General features: G+C 43.5%; 4 protein-coding genes across 4 annotated transcripts; 2 read left to right on the forward strand and 2 right to left on the reverse strand.

The window, feature by feature from the left end:
* Nucleotides 1-1,175: 1,175 nt before the first annotated feature.
* Nucleotides 1,176-6,246, forward strand: LOC133921197 (probable pectin methyltransferase QUA2). The gene is made up of 8 exons (XM_062365984.1): nt 1,176-2,147; nt 2,239-2,368; nt 3,136-3,376; nt 3,676-3,898; nt 3,983-4,152; nt 4,280-4,583; nt 4,926-5,064; nt 5,624-6,246. The coding sequence occupies exons 1-8, from the start codon at nt 1,528-1,530 to the stop codon at nt 5,771-5,773; spliced, it is 1,977 nt and encodes a 658-aa protein (XP_062221968.1). The 5' UTR covers nt 1,176-1,527; the 3' UTR covers nt 5,774-6,246.
* Nucleotides 6,247-8,138: 1,892 nt separating this feature from the next.
* Nucleotides 8,139-10,185, forward strand: LOC133921200 (5'-adenylylsulfate reductase-like 3). Its single transcript, XM_062365987.1, has 4 exons — nt 8,139-8,529; nt 8,931-9,118; nt 9,202-9,326; nt 9,589-10,185. The coding sequence occupies exons 1-4, from the start codon at nt 8,338-8,340 to the stop codon at nt 10,038-10,040; spliced, it is 957 nt and encodes a 318-aa protein (XP_062221971.1). The 5' UTR covers nt 8,139-8,337; the 3' UTR covers nt 10,041-10,185.
* A 210-nt stretch (nt 10,186-10,395) lies between these two features.
* Nucleotides 10,396-12,440, reverse strand: LOC133921199 (uncharacterized). The gene is made up of 2 exons (XM_062365986.1): nt 11,484-12,440; nt 10,396-10,868 (listed from the first exon to the last, which is right to left on the reverse strand). Exons 1-2 carry the CDS (start codon nt 12,274-12,276, stop codon nt 10,525-10,527), a joined length of 1,137 nt encoding a protein of 378 aa, XP_062221970.1. The 5' UTR covers nt 12,277-12,440; the 3' UTR covers nt 10,396-10,524.
* A 746-nt stretch (nt 12,441-13,186) lies between these two features.
* Nucleotides 13,187-20,200, reverse strand: LOC133921198 (outer envelope protein 64, mitochondrial-like). Its single transcript, XM_062365985.1, has 13 exons — nt 19,832-20,200; nt 19,581-19,733; nt 18,975-19,099; nt 18,060-18,185; nt 17,383-17,565; nt 17,140-17,284; nt 16,273-16,441; nt 15,672-15,806; nt 15,382-15,588; nt 14,522-14,649; nt 14,380-14,431; nt 14,060-14,129; nt 13,187-13,683 (listed from the first exon to the last, which is right to left on the reverse strand). The coding sequence occupies exons 1-13, from the start codon at nt 20,101-20,103 to the stop codon at nt 13,601-13,603; spliced, it is 1,848 nt and encodes a 615-aa protein (XP_062221969.1). The 5' UTR covers nt 20,104-20,200; the 3' UTR covers nt 13,187-13,600.
* Between the last annotated feature and the right edge of the window lie 1,254 nt (nt 20,201-21,454).

A 21,454-nucleotide genomic window follows, 5' to 3' on the forward strand; every position in this document is an offset into this window, starting at 1 on the left:
ATAAAACTCTTCAATATAAATACAAATAAATAAATAATAGACAGTCTTTTATGTTTTCCTTTACAATTATTTTTTTAAAGATAGCAGCAACAGTTTCTCAATACTATTCTCGCCGAAAGCGGCATCGGCGCACGGGGAGCCAGCCAGCCAGCCAGCCACGCGCTTTCGCGTCCTGTGCTCGCGGCTCACGGTTTTTCGCCGGCACGATCCAACAATGTAGCTGCATCTCACAAAGGTACATGGATAAAATCGGTACCGGCGCACAATCGTAGTGGCCTGACTGGATCGTGAATGTATTTATACCGAATTTAAGATCAAGTTGTCAGACTACCTTTTCAACTTTAAAGTTAGCAAGATTATATAGTTCTATAATTAAATTCTAGCCCGTTAGTTTACTTGTGACCGTCCATAGATTACATTTCATATCCCAAAATATTGGTCAAAGATGAATTGTTTGAGCCATAATGTAGCAGTTTTTCACTATTCACTTTCCTACTATATGCAATTGCTCTTTTGATGTATTCTTGCAGTACAACAGTGGTCAATCTCATAGTAATAACACGCATGCTGTCATGCTCAACATATTTTTCACTTGAACTCCCCAGGATTACACATGATATGCTGCGACCAGTGCCTTCGGACGTGGTGGTGCACGGTCACCAAACTAGAAAATTTCTGTACGCTAAGTAGTTTATTTTGATAATATAAAACAATTAAAATTAAGAACATTACTTTAGAATTATATATGTGTGCAGCACCATCAATTTTCCTCTGGCTTCACCCCTGATGGCGACGACAGTGGTTGGGGATCCACCAATGTCCAGCGTAATTATCCACTAAATAATCGACCAATCAGTTTTATAATCTCCACACTGCAGATTTTAAAATTAAGCAGCACGCTGCCAGCACGATCAGAAAAACAACGCGAGCATGCGACATTCTGTAGCATCACGAGACCGGCCGAACCCAACACGCGTCAAACTAAATCGGTACACCTCCAAAAACCCGCGGGCCCCACGGGCATTGATTTACCAGTTCAGCTGCACCACCCCCGCATCCCCTCTCTTCCACCGACAGTGGGACCTACGGGATCTGGCCACCTGTCATCCAAACAACCCAGCCCCCTAATCCCCGCCTCTATTTATTTATACGAGGGTTGAGCGAGTAGCTAGTGTTAGTGTTGCCGCGGAGCAACTCGCGTCCCGTCCCGTCCATCTCTCTCGCGTCCCGTCCCGTCCATCTCTCTCGCCCTCCGTTCCGTTCCGTGACGCGTGGGCGGTAAGAGATCCGGAGCGAAACGGCCAAGGACTCGCTCGATTGCTAGTTGGTTTGGTGTTGCTGCTCTCTCTTCACTCTCGCGCTGCATTACTCGTGTGATGGTGAGGAGGCAGTAGCGCTCGGTGGAGGGGCGGAGCAGCGCAGCGCAGCGCAGGCCATTGCGGAATTGCTCGCTGCGGCCCAGTGGCGGTCCTCGTGTCGCGCTCCATGCGGCTCTGGTGCGGCTCGTGAGATCCGCAAGCAGCAAGCATGTCGCGGCCGCTGTACAGGGGGGCGTCGGGGATCGGCGGCAAGCCGGCGGCGGTGGACGAGGCGCACTACGACCCCAAGGAGCCCAGCGAGAACGGCATTGGCGCGTGCGGACGGGGCGGCGCGCGGAAGCGGCACCTCACAGCAGCGGCGGTTAAGATCGGGGTCCTGGTGCTCGCGGCGGCGGCGCTCGTGGGGTCCGTCGCGTGGGCGGGGTCGCTCTACGCGGGCCGCGGGGCGGCGGCGCGCGCGGCCGCGGCCGCGGCGCACCGAGGGTACCGGCGGTTGCAGGAGCAGCTGGTCACGGACCTGCTCGACATCGGCGAGCTCGCGGGCGGCGGTGCCCGCGCCAAGGAGGCGGAGGTGTGCCCGTCTGAGTACGAGAACTACGTGCCATGCTACTACAATGTGACGGACGCCGTCGACGTGTCGGATCTGGGGGGTGGCGTCGTGATTAGCTACGAGCGCCAGTGCACGCGCGACGGCAGGGTCGCTTGCCTCGTCGCGCCGCCGCGGAGCTACCGGATCCCCGTGCGGTGGCCCAGCGGCAGGGGGTTCATTTGGAAGGACAACGTGCGGATTAGCGGGCAGGAGTTCTCGTCAGGGAGCCTGTTCAAGAGGTGTGTGAACAAAGATCTGTTCCTCTGGTAAATTTCGAGGTGGTCGTTTGGTCTACTGGTTGTGAATTTGGTGGTTCCTTGTTGTGAACAGGATGATGGTGGAGGAGGACCAGATCTCCTTCCCGTCGGATGCGCATATGGCCGACGGTGTGGAGGATTATGCCCATCAGATTGCCGAGATGATTGGGCTGCGGAATGAGTTCAATTTCAATGAGGCTGGGGTGAGCTGTTGCCATTTCTTTTAAGTTTTAACCTACGCTGTTAATTTATTTGACTTTCGTATCTAGTGAATGCATATCCGGAACTAGCAGAAGTGAAAGTATAGAACTGAACCAATGCCATTTCTGTCAATGAGGTGTCACTCTTTGGTACAAAATCTAAATCTTAAAAGAGAGACACTCTTGCTAGTGCTCTTTGTCAACATCCTACGAATATTGCTGGCTTCTGCCAGGATTTTCCATCTTGTTTACCTGCATTTTTTAGTGGTTGCATGGGGGGGGGGGGTATTTCCGTTGAGCATTTGTTTAAGCACATAATGATTGCTCAGTTTTTTTAATAACAGTATTTCATTGGTTAAGTTGTTGCCCTGTCTAATTTATCCGTTTAAGACGAATTTTCTATGTCGTGATTTATTATTCCGAAACACTTGTCTGTGGTGGTCTTTCCACTTGACGTTGCTTTAGAAATTTTGCATGGCGAGTGAGCTGGGTGGAAAGTCCTGGTCTATTTCCACTTAATTTGACCTTTGGAAGCTATACATACCCAATGTGCTAGAAAGTGTATATGTGGTTTCCTTTCTATGCTGCAAAAGTTTGTTGGTAGGACCGTAGGATCTCCACTATGATCCATTATGTAAAACACAGTTGGAGACATCTTGTAGTATCACTTATGCTCTAATCTGCTACTCTAAGGCTTGGATAATTGTTAGGTTTACAGAAACTCTAATTACATTCCTTTCTGATGGTGTTTCTTGCCATGCCGTTTTCAGGTTAGGACAGCCCTTGACATAGAATGTGGATTTGGTACATTTGGAGCACATCTTTTTGAGAGAGATCTGTTGACCATGTGCATTGCTAACTATGAGGCATCAGGCAGCCAAGTGCAAATTACACTAGAGAGAGGCATTCCCGCAATGATCGGCTCGTTTGCATCGAAGCAGCTTCCATATCCCTATCTTTCCTTTGATATGGTGCATTGTGCGAAATGTAACATCGAATGGGACAAAAATGGTATGTGTTAATCATCTCTTTTCATGTGTCTTAACTCTCATTGACTGAAATGCTATGCAGCAATATCATATGTTATATAATCTGCACATGTAAAGATTTGTATAAATGTCTAGCTGAGGACTACATGTTCAAGGACATACAGTTGTGGGTTACTTCATTTGACTTGTAATCTTTGTCACTGCCAATTTGCGTATGTAGAATTTATGTTGAGGTGGATTTTTATGGTAATTTGGTACTTTTGGATGATGATTTAAAGTAGTATCTCTTACTAAATACCGCTTTACTCTGTAATTTTGTAGATGGCATTTTCTTGGTTGAAGTGGACAGGCTTTTGAGGCCTGATGGATACTTTGTCTGGACATCGAATTTGAATACACATAGAGCCTTGCGTGACAAAGAAAACCAAAAGAAATGGACAACCGTTCGTGACTTCGCTGAGGGCCTTTGTTGGGAGATGCTGTCACAACAAGATGAGACAATTGTGTGGAAAAAGACAAATAAAAGGGACTGTTACAGTTCTAGGTATTGTACCGCATGTCAATACCTACATACTTTATAATTGATTTATGTGCTGACCAGCGATTAACTTACACTCTTGTCTTACAGAAAATCTGGGCCTGAACTTTGTGGTAAAAGCCATGATCCAGAATCACCATACTACCAACCACTAAACCCCTGCATAGCAGGAACAAGAAGTCGGCGTTGGATTCCCATTGAACATCGCACAACTTGGCCATCTCAGGCTAGACAAAACTCAACAGAACTTGACATACATGGTAAGTATTTGGCTACATAATGCTATTGGACAAAACAAGCAAACAAATAAATAAAGTTGAAAAGATGTGAGCGATTCAATGTTCAAATGTTTCTCTGCCTTGCATTAAGAACCTTCTAAATCATCAGGCGTGAATTCAGAAGCCTTTGCCGAGGATACTGCAAATTGGGACTCCATGGTGCGGAACTACTGGTCTTTGCTGTCTCCGCTTATATTTTCAGATCATCCAAAGAGACCTGGTGATGAGGACCCACAGCCACCATTTAACATGCTAAGGAATGTTTTAGATATGAATGCTCACTTTGGTGGATTTAATGCTGCTTTACTGAAGGCTGGAAAGTCTGTATGGGTGATGAATGTTGTTCCGACGAATGCCCTGAACTATCTACCGCTAATATTTGACCGTGGGTTTATTGGGGTTCAACATGACTGGTAAGTAACAATCCATGATCTTTTTTTCTGTCTGGAGTTTTTTCTTTCTGTTTCAGTTGTATACTCCGCTAATGCTAAATCTTGAATTCCTTTCTTGATAAAATTTCCCATATTGCACCTCATATGTACATGCATACAGTCATAACTCACAAATGTCAATAAAAACAAAATTCATATGGAAAAATTGTTGCTGGAACCATATCATCCTCAATTTTGCGTAGTTCTGTTAGATTACACAGAGATTGATGCATATGCAAAACATCAAATTTATGGAGAGTTTTTGGCATGTTGATCTTCGGATCAACCTTCAATTAATTCATGCGTGGCCAAACATTTGTTTAGGTGTGAAGCATTTCCAACTTACCCACGGACATATGATATGGTGCATGCTGATGGCTTGCTATCACTTGAGAAGAGCCACAAGCATAGATGTTCTACTCTTGACATATTCTTGGAAGTTGATCGCATCCTACGACCAGAGGTAAGCCAATTTTGCTAATTATACCGATATGGAAATGGATCATTCAGTCACGAATCATGTCTATAACTCACGTCTAAAGGTTCTTGGATGCATGTGGAGCATAAACAATAACATTGTCCTGTTTGGGTGTTTGTGGTTCTAAATGACAGAATGATTCATATGTTGCTACTTTAATTAGTGTTGTTTCTTAACTGTGTTATATGGAACATTCACATGAGAAATATTAACTTGGTTTAGTTTCTTGAAAACTTTGCCCTTGGTTGGCCATATACTTTGGCAAGGCAATCATTCTGGTCATGATCTATTGGTAACGCAAACTCTACCACTGAAGATGTTGATATCTGGTTTTGCAATGAAAAATAAATAACCTTTGCTATACTTTATTTACTGTATAGCTATAATGAACAACTGTCGTTACCCATGATGAAGACATGCAGCAGAACGATCAGAAGCATTTGCATACTTCCACACATATGTGAAGCACTACTTGCATCAGTCATAAGATTACTCATGTACATGTGTTGTCTAAAATTTTTCTACTTGTTTGATGCTGATGCAGGGCTGGGTCATAATCCGTGACACTGCCCCTCTTATTGAAGCCACAAGATCTGTCGTTACTCAACTAAGGTGGGATGCTCGTATTTTAGATCTTGACATAGCTAGTGATGAAAAGCTACTGGTCTGTCAGAAGCCCTTTCTCAGAAAATAAGGAGCACAGTATACATTGACACAAGATATGAACTTATCCCCCCCCCCCCCACATACTGTTATGATTAAATTCTGAACACAACTGAGTACCGGAACACCAGAGGGTCAGGTAACTTGTCATGCATCGTCATGGAACCACAAGGTGCCATTGGACTGATCGGGCAAGTGCATGCTGCAGAAAACAGGCTTGGTGGCTAAGCTTTCCAGGCCAAGGTTTAATTGCCAGGATATAGAGATGAAGCCATCAAAGTTATTTGAGTAGCAAAAAACCATATTCAATAAAGGGATGATGCTGCGGTGTACATAATCGCGGCCAATGTGCCATATAGGTATAATTAATTTTTCCCTCATTACATTTTTCTTTTTGTAACTGTACCCATTTGTTTTTGTATCTTGTATGTAAATTGGTCGGTCTATATACTTGTCATCCCAGATTACAGCCCAATGAAATCAATATAATTATTTGGAGATGAATGATAAGCAAAAGCAAACTGTACCTATTCTGTTATAGGTTTCCACCTCTATTTCTGTATTTCTGAATTTTGTACATCGTCCAGAACAAGTGTGGTATCTTCATGATTCAATAAGTCTACCTGGCTACTTATCAGAAGGATGTGTCAAGAATTATTCTTTCTGCTAATTCACTACAGCTTTAGGCCAGTTTTGCATTTGATAGCGGTTAGCCCCGGAGCTATTGAGAAAAATGGGTGAAGCTATTGAGGTGAGTTGGTGTTGCTCTGTGGTTTCTGTCTGCCATGCTTCTGTGCAGGGTGGAGCGTCCAGTTCATGTTGGTTGTAGTTGCTACAATATCTGCCACAACCAAATGGGCGATGGCTTTGTGATAGTGATGTGCCGCCTTAATCCGAAGAAATTGACATATCATTCCTCTATGGTTCCATCCGTTTTTTTTTTTGCCTGCTTGTAATATGTGAACTCTGTAATGCTCAGCATAAATCCACTCAAAAACAGTAAAAGCAGATCAGAGCACACTGCATGAGATCTTCAAAGTTATAGCAGCACATCGACTTCTAATCCAAATTTTGCTTCTGTTAGCTATGGTTGAAAGTGGTGATTTTGAGAAAGACTTTGCTTTCTAGCGTTATCTTTGCAACGCACGCTTGATTACGAATCGCAATTCCATTATTCGCCAGCTGGGATTGGCATAATCTTATGTGACAGGTCATCTGAGCCCCAAAACTGATTGGTTCATTCTTTCCTCTTCCCGTGGCTCAGTTCGATTCCATCAACTATTTTTTCTCTAATCTTGTACCATAATTCAGTCTGATTGGTCCAAATATCAACCAGCTGATGCTGTGGCATGGATTATCCATCCGGGCACTCCAGCAAAAGCACTATAGCAACAATCATTCTCGAATCAAGTGCCGTTCTTTACCTCTTTTGACATAGATACCAGATGCAAAGGGTGGTTTTGGTGTTCCGAATTTCATCTAGTCTTGCAGTCTTGTTTAGTGGATACAGAAACGTATTTAATTATTTGTATCTATTATTTTTATTTGTATTAGTGGATACAAATATACCTCCTGTCTGAGTGGATGCAGCCTTTGCATTCACTTATACATACGGTTTCACTTATCAGTATCATAAAATATTTTTTATCTGTGACTAATTACAATCTCAATTCTTGTATAAGTTGTATCCGCTCATACATGCAGATTCACTTATCAGTATCATAAATTTTTTTTATCTGAGTGACTAATTACAATCTCAACTTTTATATCCACTCATACAGTTTTAAATCTAATCAATTAAAAAAATCAACTCAAACTATCTGATCAGATACAAAACACCAAATAGTAATATTTTTCCAACCCATATGACTTGACTTAACCGAATTCTTTCAACTTTTATACATCCAACTCTATAAAATCTCTTCAAATAACCAAACACATCCAAAATTTCTCCACAGAATTGCCACAAAACGAGCAGCAAGCTGCACAGATTCTCCAGTGCCCAATGATCCGTGACCCCCAAAGAGCGTATCGGATTCTCCAGGGCACCCTTCTGCAGGCTACACTGCAGACGCCTCCGGAGCTCAAGCTCCAAAGCCGCGTGCCCACGCCCGCAACTGACACTCTGACAGGGACGACCCCACGCATCTAATGCCACGTGGGCATACACCCGGCTTTCGAACGGGCCCACATGTAATAAACCCGCTGCGTAGCAATCATGTACAGTCATCCCGGTCCCCAACTGCAGACGGGGCCCACGCAGCCCATCAACGCATTCCGGTCCCGCACCGCCGCACGTCATGCTCGAAGTCGACCGCGCGCCCCGAGGTCCAGACTGGCTCGCGAGCGATCCTGCCCCCTCCGATCCCGATCCGACGGTCAAGTGGCACCCGAACCCGATAAAGCGACCCCAACAACGCAAGCCACACACACCGAACCCACCCCTGCACCCACCGCCGCCCGAGTCGCCGTGTCCGCCGCGGCAGCGCCCCCCCGGCGGTGAGCCCACCCCAGCGTATGCGCCGCGGCCGCCGCCGCGCTCGAGGCGCACAGATCTGCGGCTGAGCGAGCCCTACTCGCCCCCGCAGCAGCCCCATGGCGCCGCGACAGCCGTGGTGGACGGCGCTGCTGCTCCCCTTCCTCCTCGCCGCCGTCGAGCCCTCCTCCGCCGCCTTGGTGTCTCCCGATGCCTGTCAGGTGCCTACCGCCGTGGATTTCATCCTCAGGCCTCCCGAGACTTGCTCGACGCTGGATCGCCTCCTCGGCGACCCGGTCGGCGTCATCGAGGTAAGATATTTGCAACGTTGTGGTAAAATAACCAAAAAAATTATGTATGCGAATTTTTTCATACGAATACCATGTTCATAGGTCCCATATAATCATGTCATGTGATGGATTGGAAACTAGCGAATGATTCATGATGCGAATTGGATAGCGTGAAAAGTTGGGATTGTGAAATTAGTGTATTTTTCCCTATAGGTCTATTAACTATTATTTTGGTGGTTGTTCTCTGGTTATGTAAATAGTTGCTTCTGTTCAATGGTTTAGACTTCTAGCAGCCTTCAAGCTGCATATGCATTAAGCTATTGCTTATGCTAAAGCTAACAAAAAGCTAATCCTGTATAGTTTCACCTTCCATCGTTGTAGTTGTAGAATTTGAATCTGACTGTTAATCTTTAACATTCTAGGGAGATGAGGCCACATTGGCAAGGGCAGTTAATCTTCTCCACAAGAACAAGGATGACTATATTGCTGTACTTTTCTATGCATCATGGTGTCCGTTTTCACAAGAATGCAAACCAAATTTTGAGACGTTGGCTTCCTTATTCCCAACTATTCGTCATTTTGCATTCGAGGAATCTGCAATTAGGCCAAGGTGTGTCCGCATCTAGAGTTAAAAAAATGTTTCTTAGTGTACATTCATGTTGCTGAAATGATTATTTGTTGTTTGAACTGCAGTATAATATCAAGATACGGGATTCATGGTTTTCCTACACTGTTTCTCTTGAATTCGACGATGAGAGTGCGATATCATGGACCACGGACTGTTAAATCATTAGCTGTTTTCTACACTGATGTCTCAGGTGTGATGATTGTTCCTTATTGACTCTTGTCTTCTTTTTATTGGGATAGTTGCACTTGCGTGCTTGTCAGAGTTCATCCTTGCTGCGTTGCACATTGAGCAACTGAACTATGTACGATTATGGGCTTGCTTTTTTCCAGCTTGCTTGTGGCATCTTTTCTTTCAAATATTTGGCTCTGTTTTTGGTACTTATGCTTAAGATGTCTTCCATGGATCTTTTGTTTTTGTAAGTCAATTACAAATGGTAAATTTATGTGATGAAGGTATCAATGCTTTGGTGAAGTCAATTACAGGGGAGGTCATGGTGCATTCCTTAGATGATATTGAGCATAAAAAGGATGCTGAACAGGAAAATTGTCCGTTCTGGTGGGCACGTTCGCCAGAGAAAATACTTCAGCAGGATACTTATCTTGCACTGGCGACTGCATTTGTAATTTTGAGGTTGGTGTATCTTCTTTTTCCAAAGGTAGATTCCTTTGCCAGATGGACATGGAGGAGGCATACTCTGTTTGCAAACTTGATGGGTGTGCATGAATATTTCCTCACCTACCTTGAGCAAGCAAGACAGAAGTTCCATAGGCTATACCCTTCAAAGCGAGGGAATTTGCAGGAGGGCGCAATGAACGCCACTGCTTGGGCCTCCAAATCATTAGCATCTGTGTCGATTGGAGAACCAAGCGCTATTGGAAGGACAAACTCGAGTGAGATAAGATGAAGTGTAACCTCTTTTTGTCCGCAGGGATATATGTACAGTACAGTAGAGTGATCAGGATATGAACACCAAGAATCTGTTGTAAACGGCTTTATTACTCATTGTAACATCCTCCTTAGAATAAGCACGTTCACCATTTCGTCCCTTATTTTTCAATGTTGTTACAGACTTACAGCCCAATTCTTTGGAGGAATAAACTGCCTGGTGCATTGCGCAATACCTTGTGTTCTGGAAACTGAAAAGTGTGTGTATGACCTCTGTTCTGCATTGTAGGTTGGGGGTACCAGAGTTAGGAGTATGGCCATTTTCTGCTTTCATGGTCTTGCGGGTAATCCAGGAAAATTAGCAACTCAGGAGCAAAGAAAATTCAGATTACACAAGTCTATTATGTGGTTGTCAAATGTCAACATGAACTCCATTTTTCTATACTGCATACATACACAAGCAGCTCTATGGAGTGCTTCATGATTTCCAATCTGTTCACGCGCTACGCGAGCAGCCTGCGCGACTCGGTGTACCATCGCGCGTAGCAGCTCTCCAGGTTGGGCCAGTCGGTGTCGGGGCACGCGGCGAAGTGGTGCAGCCAGAGCGACAGGACCTCCTCCTGCTGCTCCCAGCTGAGCTTGTCGATCAGCTCCTCCATCACGGCCACCATCTCAGTCCGCTCCCTGCCGCTCAGCACCGGCGCGTCCGTGCCGTTGCTGCCGCGGCAGAGCAGCGGTAGCCACGACCGCAGCATCGCCATCCGCTGCTCGGCGACGGCGCCCTTGCCCTCCTTCCCGCCGGCGCTTTGCTCAAACTCTCTCGAGTTGGCGTGCTTGAACAGGAACACTGCACATGAATGGAGTAAATGGGCACGTGAGTACGTGACTAATTGTCTAATTCTGCTTCTGTAATTACGAGATGGATGCTGATAACCATGCAGCGGGCCATTGTCTAATGTGGCTCTTGTCTTCTTGAGTAGTTCTGCAACCAACTGTAGCTAAATCGTGCTAGTTGATGGATAGTACGTATCATGGCAACATGCACAATCTAGTCTATTTAGTTCACACCAGGCATCATCTCTTCTTCGGCACCTGCCCGCCACTCACGGGCATATCGTTATCTCCCACCCATAGACGTGTGCCCACTGCCACAAAAAAAAAAAATTACGCTAGCTCTTGTGTACATATAGCTTATCAGGGTTTATTAGGATCATTCAATTGTGTTGATATTTGTGTTAGAGAGGTAGATGAAAAAAATCATTAAGTAAATAGATGAAGAGCTGAGACGCTCTTGAACCATGCAACCACTTCGGCACTGGCGCTTTTGAAACAACCATCACGAATTCACGAACATGATCGCATCATACGCTACGCCCTACGCACTCTTCACAAGGTCCCGATTCGAGCAAATTTCGCGGCCCTGGCGTCTAAAAACCGCAGAAAATGAAGAGTTTTCACGTACCGGCTAGCCGAAGCAGCGAGACCTGGAGCGTCGGCTTGGCAACGAGCGCGCGGCTTCCGAGCCTCGCGGCGGCGCCGAACTGCACCACGGCCTCGCATGCCGCACCGCACTCGGCCATTTTCTGCCCGAGCCAGAGCAGCTCGGCGGCAAGCTTCTCGACCGCGGGGCCGCCGAACCCCTCGTCCAGCGAGGAAGCCGCGGCGGTCGGCCTCACCCACCGCATCCCCGTCCGCACCGCGCGCACGGCCAGCTCCATCCCGGGCCATTCCCCTCCTGCCGCAGCCTCCAGCTGCCGCAGCGTGCGCGCGAACGCACCAGCGAGCGCGGCGCGGTTCACGGCGCCGACCCGCGCGCCACCCGCGCGCACGTTGTCGTCGAGCAGTCGCTCCGCGAGGCCCCGCACGAGCTCGTACTTGCGGGACGCCACGGGGAGCCTTGACGCCACGGACAGCACGTGCGCGAGCGCGCGCCCCACGCAGGTTGCCCCCTCGAGGGACCCGGGCTCCGCGCGCGGCAGCGTGGGAGCGAGCGCGGGAGGCGGCGGCGGAGGCGCGGGCGCGAGCGCTGAGAGGAACATGAAGAAGATGGAGATGAAGGCCTGCGTCGCGAGCAGCAGGAGACGGCGAAGCACGGTCAGCGCGCGCGCCGTCGCCACGGGGAGCGGCAGGAGCAGGAACGTGGAACCCTGTTGCTGCGGCGACGACGGCGAGAAGACCGAGAAGAAGCTTGACGCTAGGGGCGCCAGCGGGTCCATCGACGTCCGGAGCTGGTGCATGCGCTGCTGTGCATCCATTCTTGCAAGAGCGGAGAGCTAGTCTGCGGAGGAAGGGAAGAGAAGTGCAGCTGTGCAAGGCTTCAAGTGGTGCTGGGGCGCAAGAAACGCGTGCGGGGGAAGAGGAGGAGGCGACAAACTGGCGGTCTGTGTCGGCGACGTGGTCTTGTGGGCTACGCATCCGTCGGCCCAGTAGCGTCGGCGTCGAGCGGGCGTTATGTGTTGTGTTCCTTTGCCGAAGGGAAATCGGTCACCGCGCTGTTTCGAGGGGAAAACGCTAGTTCGTGGGTGTAAGTGAAAATTTCTCTAGTCCCTTTCGTATTGAAAAGATACATAAAAAAATTATAAAATATATAAAAGAATTGAAATATGGATAGATATCATGTGTAGATAAAAAAAATTATGAAATATATGAGAGAATTGACAGATAGATAATCTCATAAAAAAGATGAACCAATAATATAACCGTGTGTCTATACTTAGTGAAATTGACTTTCTTGCTTATGTGCCTGTGAGTACGTGTTACACGCCTTGTGGATTTTTGCACGAACCGGATGTGATCGTAGATTTTGTGGTGCACCGTGTTTTCTGTGATCACGTTTTACGGACTGCGATCGGGTTCATGTGGTGGAGAATTGGTTTTGCTGGATAGATATTTCTGGCTGAATTCATGTCGTGGATGGAACGGTAGAAACTGCCATTGTTTAGATTTACAGATTTACAAATTTGAAACATAACTTTCACACATTTAACCCCCTAAAAGACAAGTCAAAGATCAAACATATGTACCGCACGAATTCAAAGAGAAGAAAAAAAATCAAACATATGCATCGCATGAACGGTAGAGAAGCAAGTGTTACGAGCTTGCAATCAATAAAAAAACGATTGGTACTTCAGCATAGTCCATGATTTGCAAGCAATGGTGAAACGATGAGGAAACAGGGCAAGGGTAAACACCCAGACACAGATACCATGCACTCAAAAAGTGTGATCGACTTTCAGGTCGAAGCAGTACAGTGCATATAATACAAGGCTTGCTGCTTGCCTTATTGGACAGTACCCAAGTAAATTTCACAGCATAAATTAGTTTATTTTTTTGGAACAATAGCTGCCTGGCCTCCAATACTTCAATGTGACAGAACCTCTGCTCTCAGAAGATGCCAAAATCTCCTCAAATCGTCGAAAAATATAAATTTAAGAATGAAAACAAAGGGAGGAGTTTGATGGCTTTTGGATAATTTAACTGGCCAATCGCACGTGCCCTTTTTACAAATGGCCGATCAAAATTGCCTTCAACCAGATGCGTCTTTCAAAAATTTACAAGTGGATGTTGGCGCTCCTCATATTACTTCAGGAGTTTTTGCAGCCTTCTCTCTGCTGCAAGGGCTGCTTTGTTCTGTGGTTCCAAAGCTAAAGCGTGCCTGAAATCTGTACATGCAACAGATTATGAAAGATACAAATGAGGTTAGCTATTTTGAGAAGATTATTTCTAAGTATATTTATGATAGTTGAATACATGATACAGTGTCATAGTATGGCTTCAAGCTATGCGGGAAACTAGTAGTTTGACAACTCGTCCATAATAAAACCACTAAACTCTTTTCTTAAAAGGTTAGGAGCCATCCTCCAAGTGTAAAGAAGGGAATAAGTGCATGCGACACACAAAAATCCAAAAGAACAGTATGCATATTCAACCAAAGTCTACTGGATGCAGTTATAGGCAATCGGCACAATAAAAGGTTAGCTTTAGCTTTTTGATATGGTGCTAAAAACTAAGTAGTACAATGACAGAAAACAGCCGCACCTTGAAGAGCTTCTTGGTGATTCATAGTTACTTCTTTGGCAGTACCTCGCCGCAGATACGCTTTAACGTTCTGAAAACAACAAAAGAAATTCACAGAAAATGATTTGATGTCAACATAACAGCACAAGATGGTAATGATATCTCACAATTATCTAGAACTATCCCATAAATCTTAAGACAAATTCCTTTTATTTTGGTTACAAAAACTATAGAAATGTTGATACTCCTGCAAATGAAGCAAGGGAATATTGCCTCTAAGAAAAACAAGACAAAAGAGAGAAACAGTAAACCTTGAAACATATATTAAAAACAACTCTTACCTTTGTGTCCAACAGTAAGGCCCGATCACAATCCGCTTCAGCTTGTTTAAAACTGCATAAGATTAAATATGGCAGATTTAAAGTACCAATTTCAGAAGAAGAAAAAAAACATTGAGCAGCAAATGAGTGATAGCAAGTATACCGGCCCAGTTCCAGATAAGCAGCTGCTCTATTGCAGTAATATGTTGCATTTGAGTCACTCAAACTGATGGCCTGAGAATAAAACTCAACCGCCTTGCTCCATTGTCTTCTTTTGAAAGCACTATTACCCTGTCAAGGGAGCACAACTGCAATTAAGTTCAAGATGAACAAGTATATTGCTCAAGACATCAACTCGGTTGCTTTAGCTTGGTGGCACCTCAAAGACTAGAGTAACTGCTTATACCTCAACCACTCACTGAGATGGTGTGCATAATCTAGCTTGGTTCAGTAAGTGTTTGTTTTTATCTAGTATTTTAATGCTGCGAACCAAAATCGAATTGCCCTACAATACAGCTTCGGACAAGATTGATGATACACATATAAGAAAAGCTTAGCACTATCATACGTCTATCTTCCCAAGTAAGCCCTTCTAGACTTGGAAATAAGAATAAAGAATTTTCCTAAAATAACCCCCTTAATCCTTTTAGTTTCTTAAGGTCCCTATTTATTAAGAATCAATACTCTTTTAGGATTACTAGAAGAAAGAAAATAAGGAGAGAGAATGTGATGAAGTCTTCAAGTAAAGGTAGCAAGACTTGTATTTAGGATGGAACGTTAAATTCACAATTAGCCTGGAACACAGTAATAGTACTAGTCATTATTGAACTTAATATTAACCTGGAACACAGTATTGATCAATTATAACATCAGGACTTGACCTGTCAAAGGCCTTTTTTTAGGACTTGCATAGAAATCAAAGCCAATGGAATCTTAACCCGCGCAACCCATCTGCCAGTCCCATACTACTCTCTCTAAGCAAAAGAAACCAAGGGTCAAACAGATTGTTCACTGAAAATAAACCTTTTCTTTCAGCAACTCTGACGCATCAACATCAACATCACCATTGGTTACTTGTGTGGTTACCAACTTGGATGCCAAAGCTACTTGCTCCTGGATGAGAGAATATGTATCCAATATAGTACGAAGAAGGAACTTGTCCGATCCATGTGCTGCTACAAATGAAAGAGATATATGATGATCACTGTGATTTGCCAAGGGAATAGTGGCCTGCAAAAGTGAGAGGAGTCATACACTGTTTTTATTTTTTCTAGAAAAAATAAAATAACTAAATAAATATGTAGATATACTACCTCACAACAGCCTGAAAATGCAGCAATGCCAACAAATGCATAAATTCTATCTTCAAATCCAGATGACAGTCTTTCTTTAGAGTTTCTCTTCAGAGGATATCCAGCCGTGGTTGGCAGAACTAAAATTCCGCTATCCTAAATGGCTCCGCATGAAAGAAAGAGTTAAGAGCAAAGACATCATGAACAAACCCTTCATTCAATTGAACTTTTAACTTTCGGCAAAATTTACCATGAATATAGTGCATGGTGATACCGCAACTCGTAGATGAAGGAATCATGCGATAATTTTATCACTTGACAGAATTGATATAAAAAATATTAACACATGCAAATATTTTATTGTTTCTTCTGGTTCACTGTAATATAGGGTAAATGTGAAGATCCATATAAGGATTCATTATCGGTTCCTTTTTCACAAAATTAAAATCCTCCATGTAAAACACTTTGTTGTTGACCAAGTAACACACAATTCACTCTCATAGTCACTAGTTAGTAGTTACTGCAGCATGAACTTTCTAGAGAAGGAGCCTATAAAATGTACACAGCAGAGTATTTGTAGTTAAAAAGCTGTGATTAAGAAAAGGGTTAAGTGGAAGACTACCTTTAGAAGATTCTTGAGTGCAGCTCGCAATTCATTTCGTATGGCGTACAAAGATTTGATGTTATCATGTGTGAAATTCACAGCTCGCAGTACACGAGTAGAGATATCAAGGCCAAGCTTAGGTTTTACAGTGTTAACCCAATCCTTGTGGTTTGCTTTGAACTCGTACCTAAAAAAATTATTGGCATGTAAGTCCCAAAGTACTTGTTGGTTCATGTTGAGCTAGAAGCAATGAAGCAAAAAAAAGATTCCAGTTCTAAACTAATAACAGATGGGACCGCCAAAAAAATCTGATTTTCCTTGCATCAAACAATTGAACAATATTTGCACATTCGTCAAAACAACAAGAAATTTAGCTGCTTGGAAAGTGGCATGTAGCGTTAGCTATAGAAAATGAAGCAACTAATCCTCCCAGCAGCATCAAAAGTTTTGCTGTTAATCCTGCAAATCAATCATAAAGAGGGATAGGATCCCAACCAGTAGATTTAATCAGCAACCCAGACATCCAAGACCAAGAGTTCACAAAGTACAAGAACTAGTTAACACGATGGCTCACTCATAGACCTAGCCAATTTGGCATATCCTAGAATTCAAAGTTTGACTTTTACTCATCAACTCAGGCCGCAAAACAGCTTATCAATATGATCAGTGAAACAACAAGCTTTGACTAATTCCTAAAAAAATCATCATCTCTGGCAGTAACAGATGAATATATCAGTATGTCAGTACTGTAACTGAAATTTTTAACACCTGTTATTTTAGGTCCTTAGTCCTTACTCGGTGTACTTGTTTTTATCATTCCCCCGAGCAAAACCGTTTATTTTGCATTCTCTTTTATACTGGAGCAAAGGATTACTGAAAACAAACCTCTGCAATAAGAGCATAACTGCTGAGAGAGTTTTCAAGGCCATCATTCCTTCTTGTAACCTTGTAGCAGGTTCACAAAACTCCTTCAGGCTAGGTACATTCGAACGAATATACTGGCCAATATTGATGTGCTTAGGTGGCTGGTCTGCAAGATATGGGATCCATTTTGGCAGATTTGACTGGGTAAAGTAACAAATCTAATTCCCGATGAATTAAACAAAAAGAAATATCAGTATGGCTTACATCCGGGCAATGTCTGGACAGCATATTTTATGGCATGCACAATTTTCTGGTTATAGACCTTTAGAAACTGAAAGCAATCGTCGGCAAAAACAATTTGCTTTGATTGCTTAAGTCCACCTGCAGCAGCTGGTAAAAGAACATCTCCAACACGATGAAGAACACATGGATCTCGTGCAAACCATCCTAACAAGGTTCAGAAATCCAGTGAAATAATAAATAATAAGCAATGTACATGAATTTCGAAAAAAATCTAAGTATGTTGCCACTTGACAATGACATTGGCTGAAGGCCTCAGTTCTGTGAGGAGACTGATTTTCTAGTCTATACTATGATATTCTGTAAAGAAGGGGCTCAATTGGAAGTCTTTATTTGTTTGTGAACACATTACTTGTTTGGTTAGATATTTTTCGTCATTAGTACCTTTAGCTTCAGAAAACTTTGTTCGTCGTATTGTTAAGAGTTATATATTCTCTTCTTTTCCTTACTGAAACATAATGGTACACATTAATTATGACTCCAGTGTAGTATCATCTGTTATTTTTTAGGAAAAAATCCCATTACTTCTTTTTCCAGAAAAGATATGTATTGATTTGGCCCCTTTTAACTTGTATCATAGAACATATGAAATTCTTGTCATAATAATTAATACAAAATTATTGATAAAGACAAGAAAGTACCAATAGTATCTAAACTTTGTGAATTTGCTATGGTCCCAAGAGTAGACACAACACCATAGGAAGGCCTAAAACAAAGTAGACCACAAAAAGATGCTGGAATTCTTACATCACCAATTGTATCAGTGCCTACAAGAATTACAGAGTTTAAAAAGATCAGGAATAACAGAAAAAGCATATGCAGAAGTGAAAAGAGCAAAACATAAGAACTCAGCTCAGCTTGCATTAGGGATTTATCCACGGAGAAAATGAACTAGTATTATATGTAAAATGAATTGGAAAAGAGAAGACAGAAGACATTAGAATAGTAACATCATGGAATTACTTCTCCAACATAAGTTACGACAATTGACAAACAAGCAGATAAGTTCTCGACATACCATTAGAAAGATGGAAAATTCCATAAAAGTCTAACTGACAGCAGAGTCAAAGGCAATAATCAACTATCCAGGAACTCATTCTGTAACCCAATTAAATGTAGTATTACTGTGACATGCACTCAAACTGATCAAGATACCATCACAAGTACAGAGTGTTCTTACTGTAACCACACACAAACCTAACTCACAAGGTTAAAACTGAGATTGCACTTCTAACCATTGCGTCTAAATGGCTTGATAACGTCCTAACAAGAGGCTAAACCACATTTCATTTGCAGTGGATGTCCGTTCCCAAAAAAGAAAAAGTACTGGAGGTAGGCTCAGAAATAAAATTGCAAAAAAGAAAATAACTAAACGTAACTGTGTACGAGAAACGCCTGTATAGTAAGCATTTCAAACAATACAAAAACCACTATTACAAATAAAGACAGCATTCTCTTTATGAAGAAACAAAAACATAAAATGGAAAATGTTCCGTTTACAAGGACAAGTGAGAATTTATAAGTAGAGGAAGCTGGTAGCAATCTTTCCAAAATACCAAGAGCAAAGTCAACAAGTTGTGCACAAACTGCCACAGCAGAGCCACTGCATGATCCACCAGGGACAAGTGAGGGAGATGCCGAGTTGACTGGTGTTCCACAGTGTAAATTTTCTCCAGTGACACTGCCAGAATATGGCAAATGAGTTTAAGATAAGCACGGTAAATGGGTTTTTGCACCAAAAAAGTACTAATTTCCGATTGATGTTTGTGCAGAAACCATATAATTGTAAAGGTTTAAGAATCTGGTCACATAAAACCATGTAAAACATAAAAGGTGCAATTGTTGAGTAATAATGACTCCACAAGGTATGACTTTTGGACACACCACTGCAGCTTTAATGCTTAAGTACACATCAAAGAATCAATGCTAAATTTGTAATATTTTCCATTTTCAACCAATGAAGAGGTTATTATTGCACGAAAATTAGAAATTTTGAATTGCAGAGATATTTGATAGTGATGGTGTCATTATTAACCATTTTGTGCTTTATCATTCTATTTATATGCATCATTAAGCTCACATACTAGAGTTCTCTGAAATCAAGTCACAACAGTAACTATCATTTCAAAGCAACACAATTTGAACCAACAAACAGTACAAACCCAAAGCCGAGTTCGTCCATGATTGTCCTTCCGACGCAGGTGCCCCCCTGCTTCCGCAGCATTGTGACAGCCACCGCTGTGTGCCTCGCCGCTTCGTGAGTCCTCTTCCAGTCCGGGTTCCCAAACCCAGCAACATAGCCCTCGATCTCGAAGCTAAAACACGACGAACAAAACCCCATAAAAACCCATGGCATCCAACTCTCGATCGCGCGGAACAGAGAAGCCGAGCAGGCAAGTATAAAAAAGCTCACCTGTCACTGACGGCGAAGGTCAGGCCCGCGAGCAGGTGCCGCGCGGCGGGAGGCGGCGGCTGCGGCGGAGGGGAGAGTTCGAAGCGGTCGCAGAAGGCTCCGGCGTCGGGGGGCACCCCAGCCTTACCGTGTAGCCACCGGCGGCGGGGCCGCGCGGCCTCCACGAGGACGATGACGCCGGCGATGGCGATGCCCGCGACGATCCAGACGCGAGGGTTGGAGGCGATCATCCATCCGCCTCCGGCGCCGCCCAATCCCGCCGAGGAGTCCATGGCCGAGGCGGTGGCGCAGGGGGGCTAGGGTTTTAGGAGGGTTTTGGAGAGTGCTCGAGAAGCAGCAGAGACGGAGTGGGGAAGAAGAAAGAAAGAGGGATTTGTTTTTTTGCGCGTTTCTTGCGGGCGATGCTGACTTAATAATCGATGTGGGCCCAGTGTCAGTGGCATAGAGATCACTTTTTGGCAGAACAAGGCAGCCTTTTTGCGTGTTTGACAAACATACGATTTTTCAAACAGACGTCTCTTTTTCAAAGGGAATGTCCAGTTGATAATCAGCTTTTTTTTTTTTGAAATGTAGTCAAAATTTTCAGCTAATAGGGCGATGACATGCAATCAAGCACACTTTTTACATTAAAAAACTAACTGAAATATTTTTTATTAGAGTCACGAACAATTAGTAAAAGATATTTGTTACTTGACTAATTATTTTAATGTTTTTAATCAACTTTTTGGCTGCACCATCATACATAGTGAGCTCCATATATTTTTGACATGTAGCTAGCGCATGTGACGTCCCATTTGTAGTAAGTGGCGTCGAATTTAGATTTTTTTACAGAGATAACATCGGTTTGTATTGAAAGCTAAATAATAGGTTCACATAGTATTGAAAAAAAATAGCTAGTTAACAGCTAGGGATACCCGCGAACTAGAAAGCACAAGAGCCCTAAGGACCACAATATCAAATATACAGGGTGCCTCATCATCAGCTGGAGGCACCAGCGATCAAATACAAGGCAGCTCGTTATACAGAAAAGTTAGACCACCAATTCAGAGCTCACATACATCAGTAGCGAGCCTCTCAGTCGAAGTAAACCTTCGTAGCCACCCCTGACCTGATATGGAAAACTCCTCCCATTGAATCTGGTCATTTGTCGTTAGGCTCCTTTTAAATTGAATCTCCTATTCATTGTGGCCCTAGCAATCAGAGACTATAACTTTTGAATCAGCACACAAGTTAAACAAGTCAGGAAATTAGATTTTTAGAGGAGTCTCTCCTAGTCACACATCCCTCAAGAATGAAAATTTATAGCCGTTGTCAATCTTATAAATAGCTCACCATTGAAATAAGTGTTTGACCTTATGTAAGGCCTTTCAAAACTGAGAAGTGTTCCTATACTTGGATATGAAGAAGTTAACATCTGACATGTATTTGGCCTTGAGAAACTTATGCTAGGTATCTTCAGATCTAGAGACAAACTTCCAAATCTATTTGACCAGAAGATACTCATTCATTATCAATGTATTTATGATGCCAAGACCCCTATAATCTTTAGGCCTAGATATGGCTACCCATTTAGCCATATGGTATATGTTCACATCTTCAGTCCATCTCCAAAAGAATCTTGAC

This window comes from Phragmites australis, chromosome 6 (genome assembly GCF_958298935.1).
Source record: "Phragmites australis chromosome 6, lpPhrAust1.1, whole genome shotgun sequence".
NCBI classification, from domain to species: domain Eukaryota; kingdom Viridiplantae; phylum Streptophyta; class Magnoliopsida; order Poales; family Poaceae; genus Phragmites; species Phragmites australis.

Coding starts and splice junctions, on each gene's coding strand:
- LOC133921197 (XM_062365984.1), top strand. CDS start 1,528: ATGTCGCGGCCGCTGTACAGGGGGGCGTCGGGGATCGGCGGCAAGCCG. Junction 4,584..4,925: donor ATTGGGGTTCAACATGACTG/GTAAGTAACAAT, acceptor ACATTTGTTTAG/GTGTGAAGCATTTCCAACTT. Junction 5,065..5,623: donor ATCGCATCCTACGACCAGAG/GTAAGCCAATTT, acceptor ATGCTGATGCAG/GGCTGGGTCATAATCCGTGA.
- LOC133921200 (XM_062365987.1), top strand. CDS start 8,338: ATGGCGCCGCGACAGCCGTGGTGGACGGCGCTGCTGCTCCCCTTCCTC. Junction 8,530..8,930: donor ACCCGGTCGGCGTCATCGAG/GTAAGATATTTG, acceptor TTAACATTCTAG/GGAGATGAGGCCACATTGGC. Junction 9,119..9,201: donor GAATCTGCAATTAGGCCAAG/GTGTGTCCGCAT, acceptor TTTGAACTGCAG/TATAATATCAAGATACGGGA.
- LOC133921198 (XM_062365985.1), bottom strand. CDS start 20,103: ATGGACTCCTCGGCGGGATTGGGCGGCGCCGGAGGCGGATGGATGATC. Junction 19,100..19,580: donor ATGGACGAACTCGGCTTTGG/GTTTGTACTGTT, acceptor ATATTCTGGCAG/TGTCACTGGAGAAAATTTAC. Junction 18,186..18,974: donor ACTTGTTGACTTTGCTCTTG/GTATTTTGGAAA, acceptor TAATTCTTGTAG/GCACTGATACAATTGGTGAT.
- LOC133921199 (XM_062365986.1), bottom strand. CDS start 12,276: ATGGATGCACAGCAGCGCATGCACCAGCTCCGGACGTCGATGGACCCG. Junction 10,869..11,483: donor CTCGCTGCTTCGGCTAGCCG/GTACGTGAAAAC, acceptor ATTCATGTGCAG/TGTTCCTGTTCAAGCACGCC.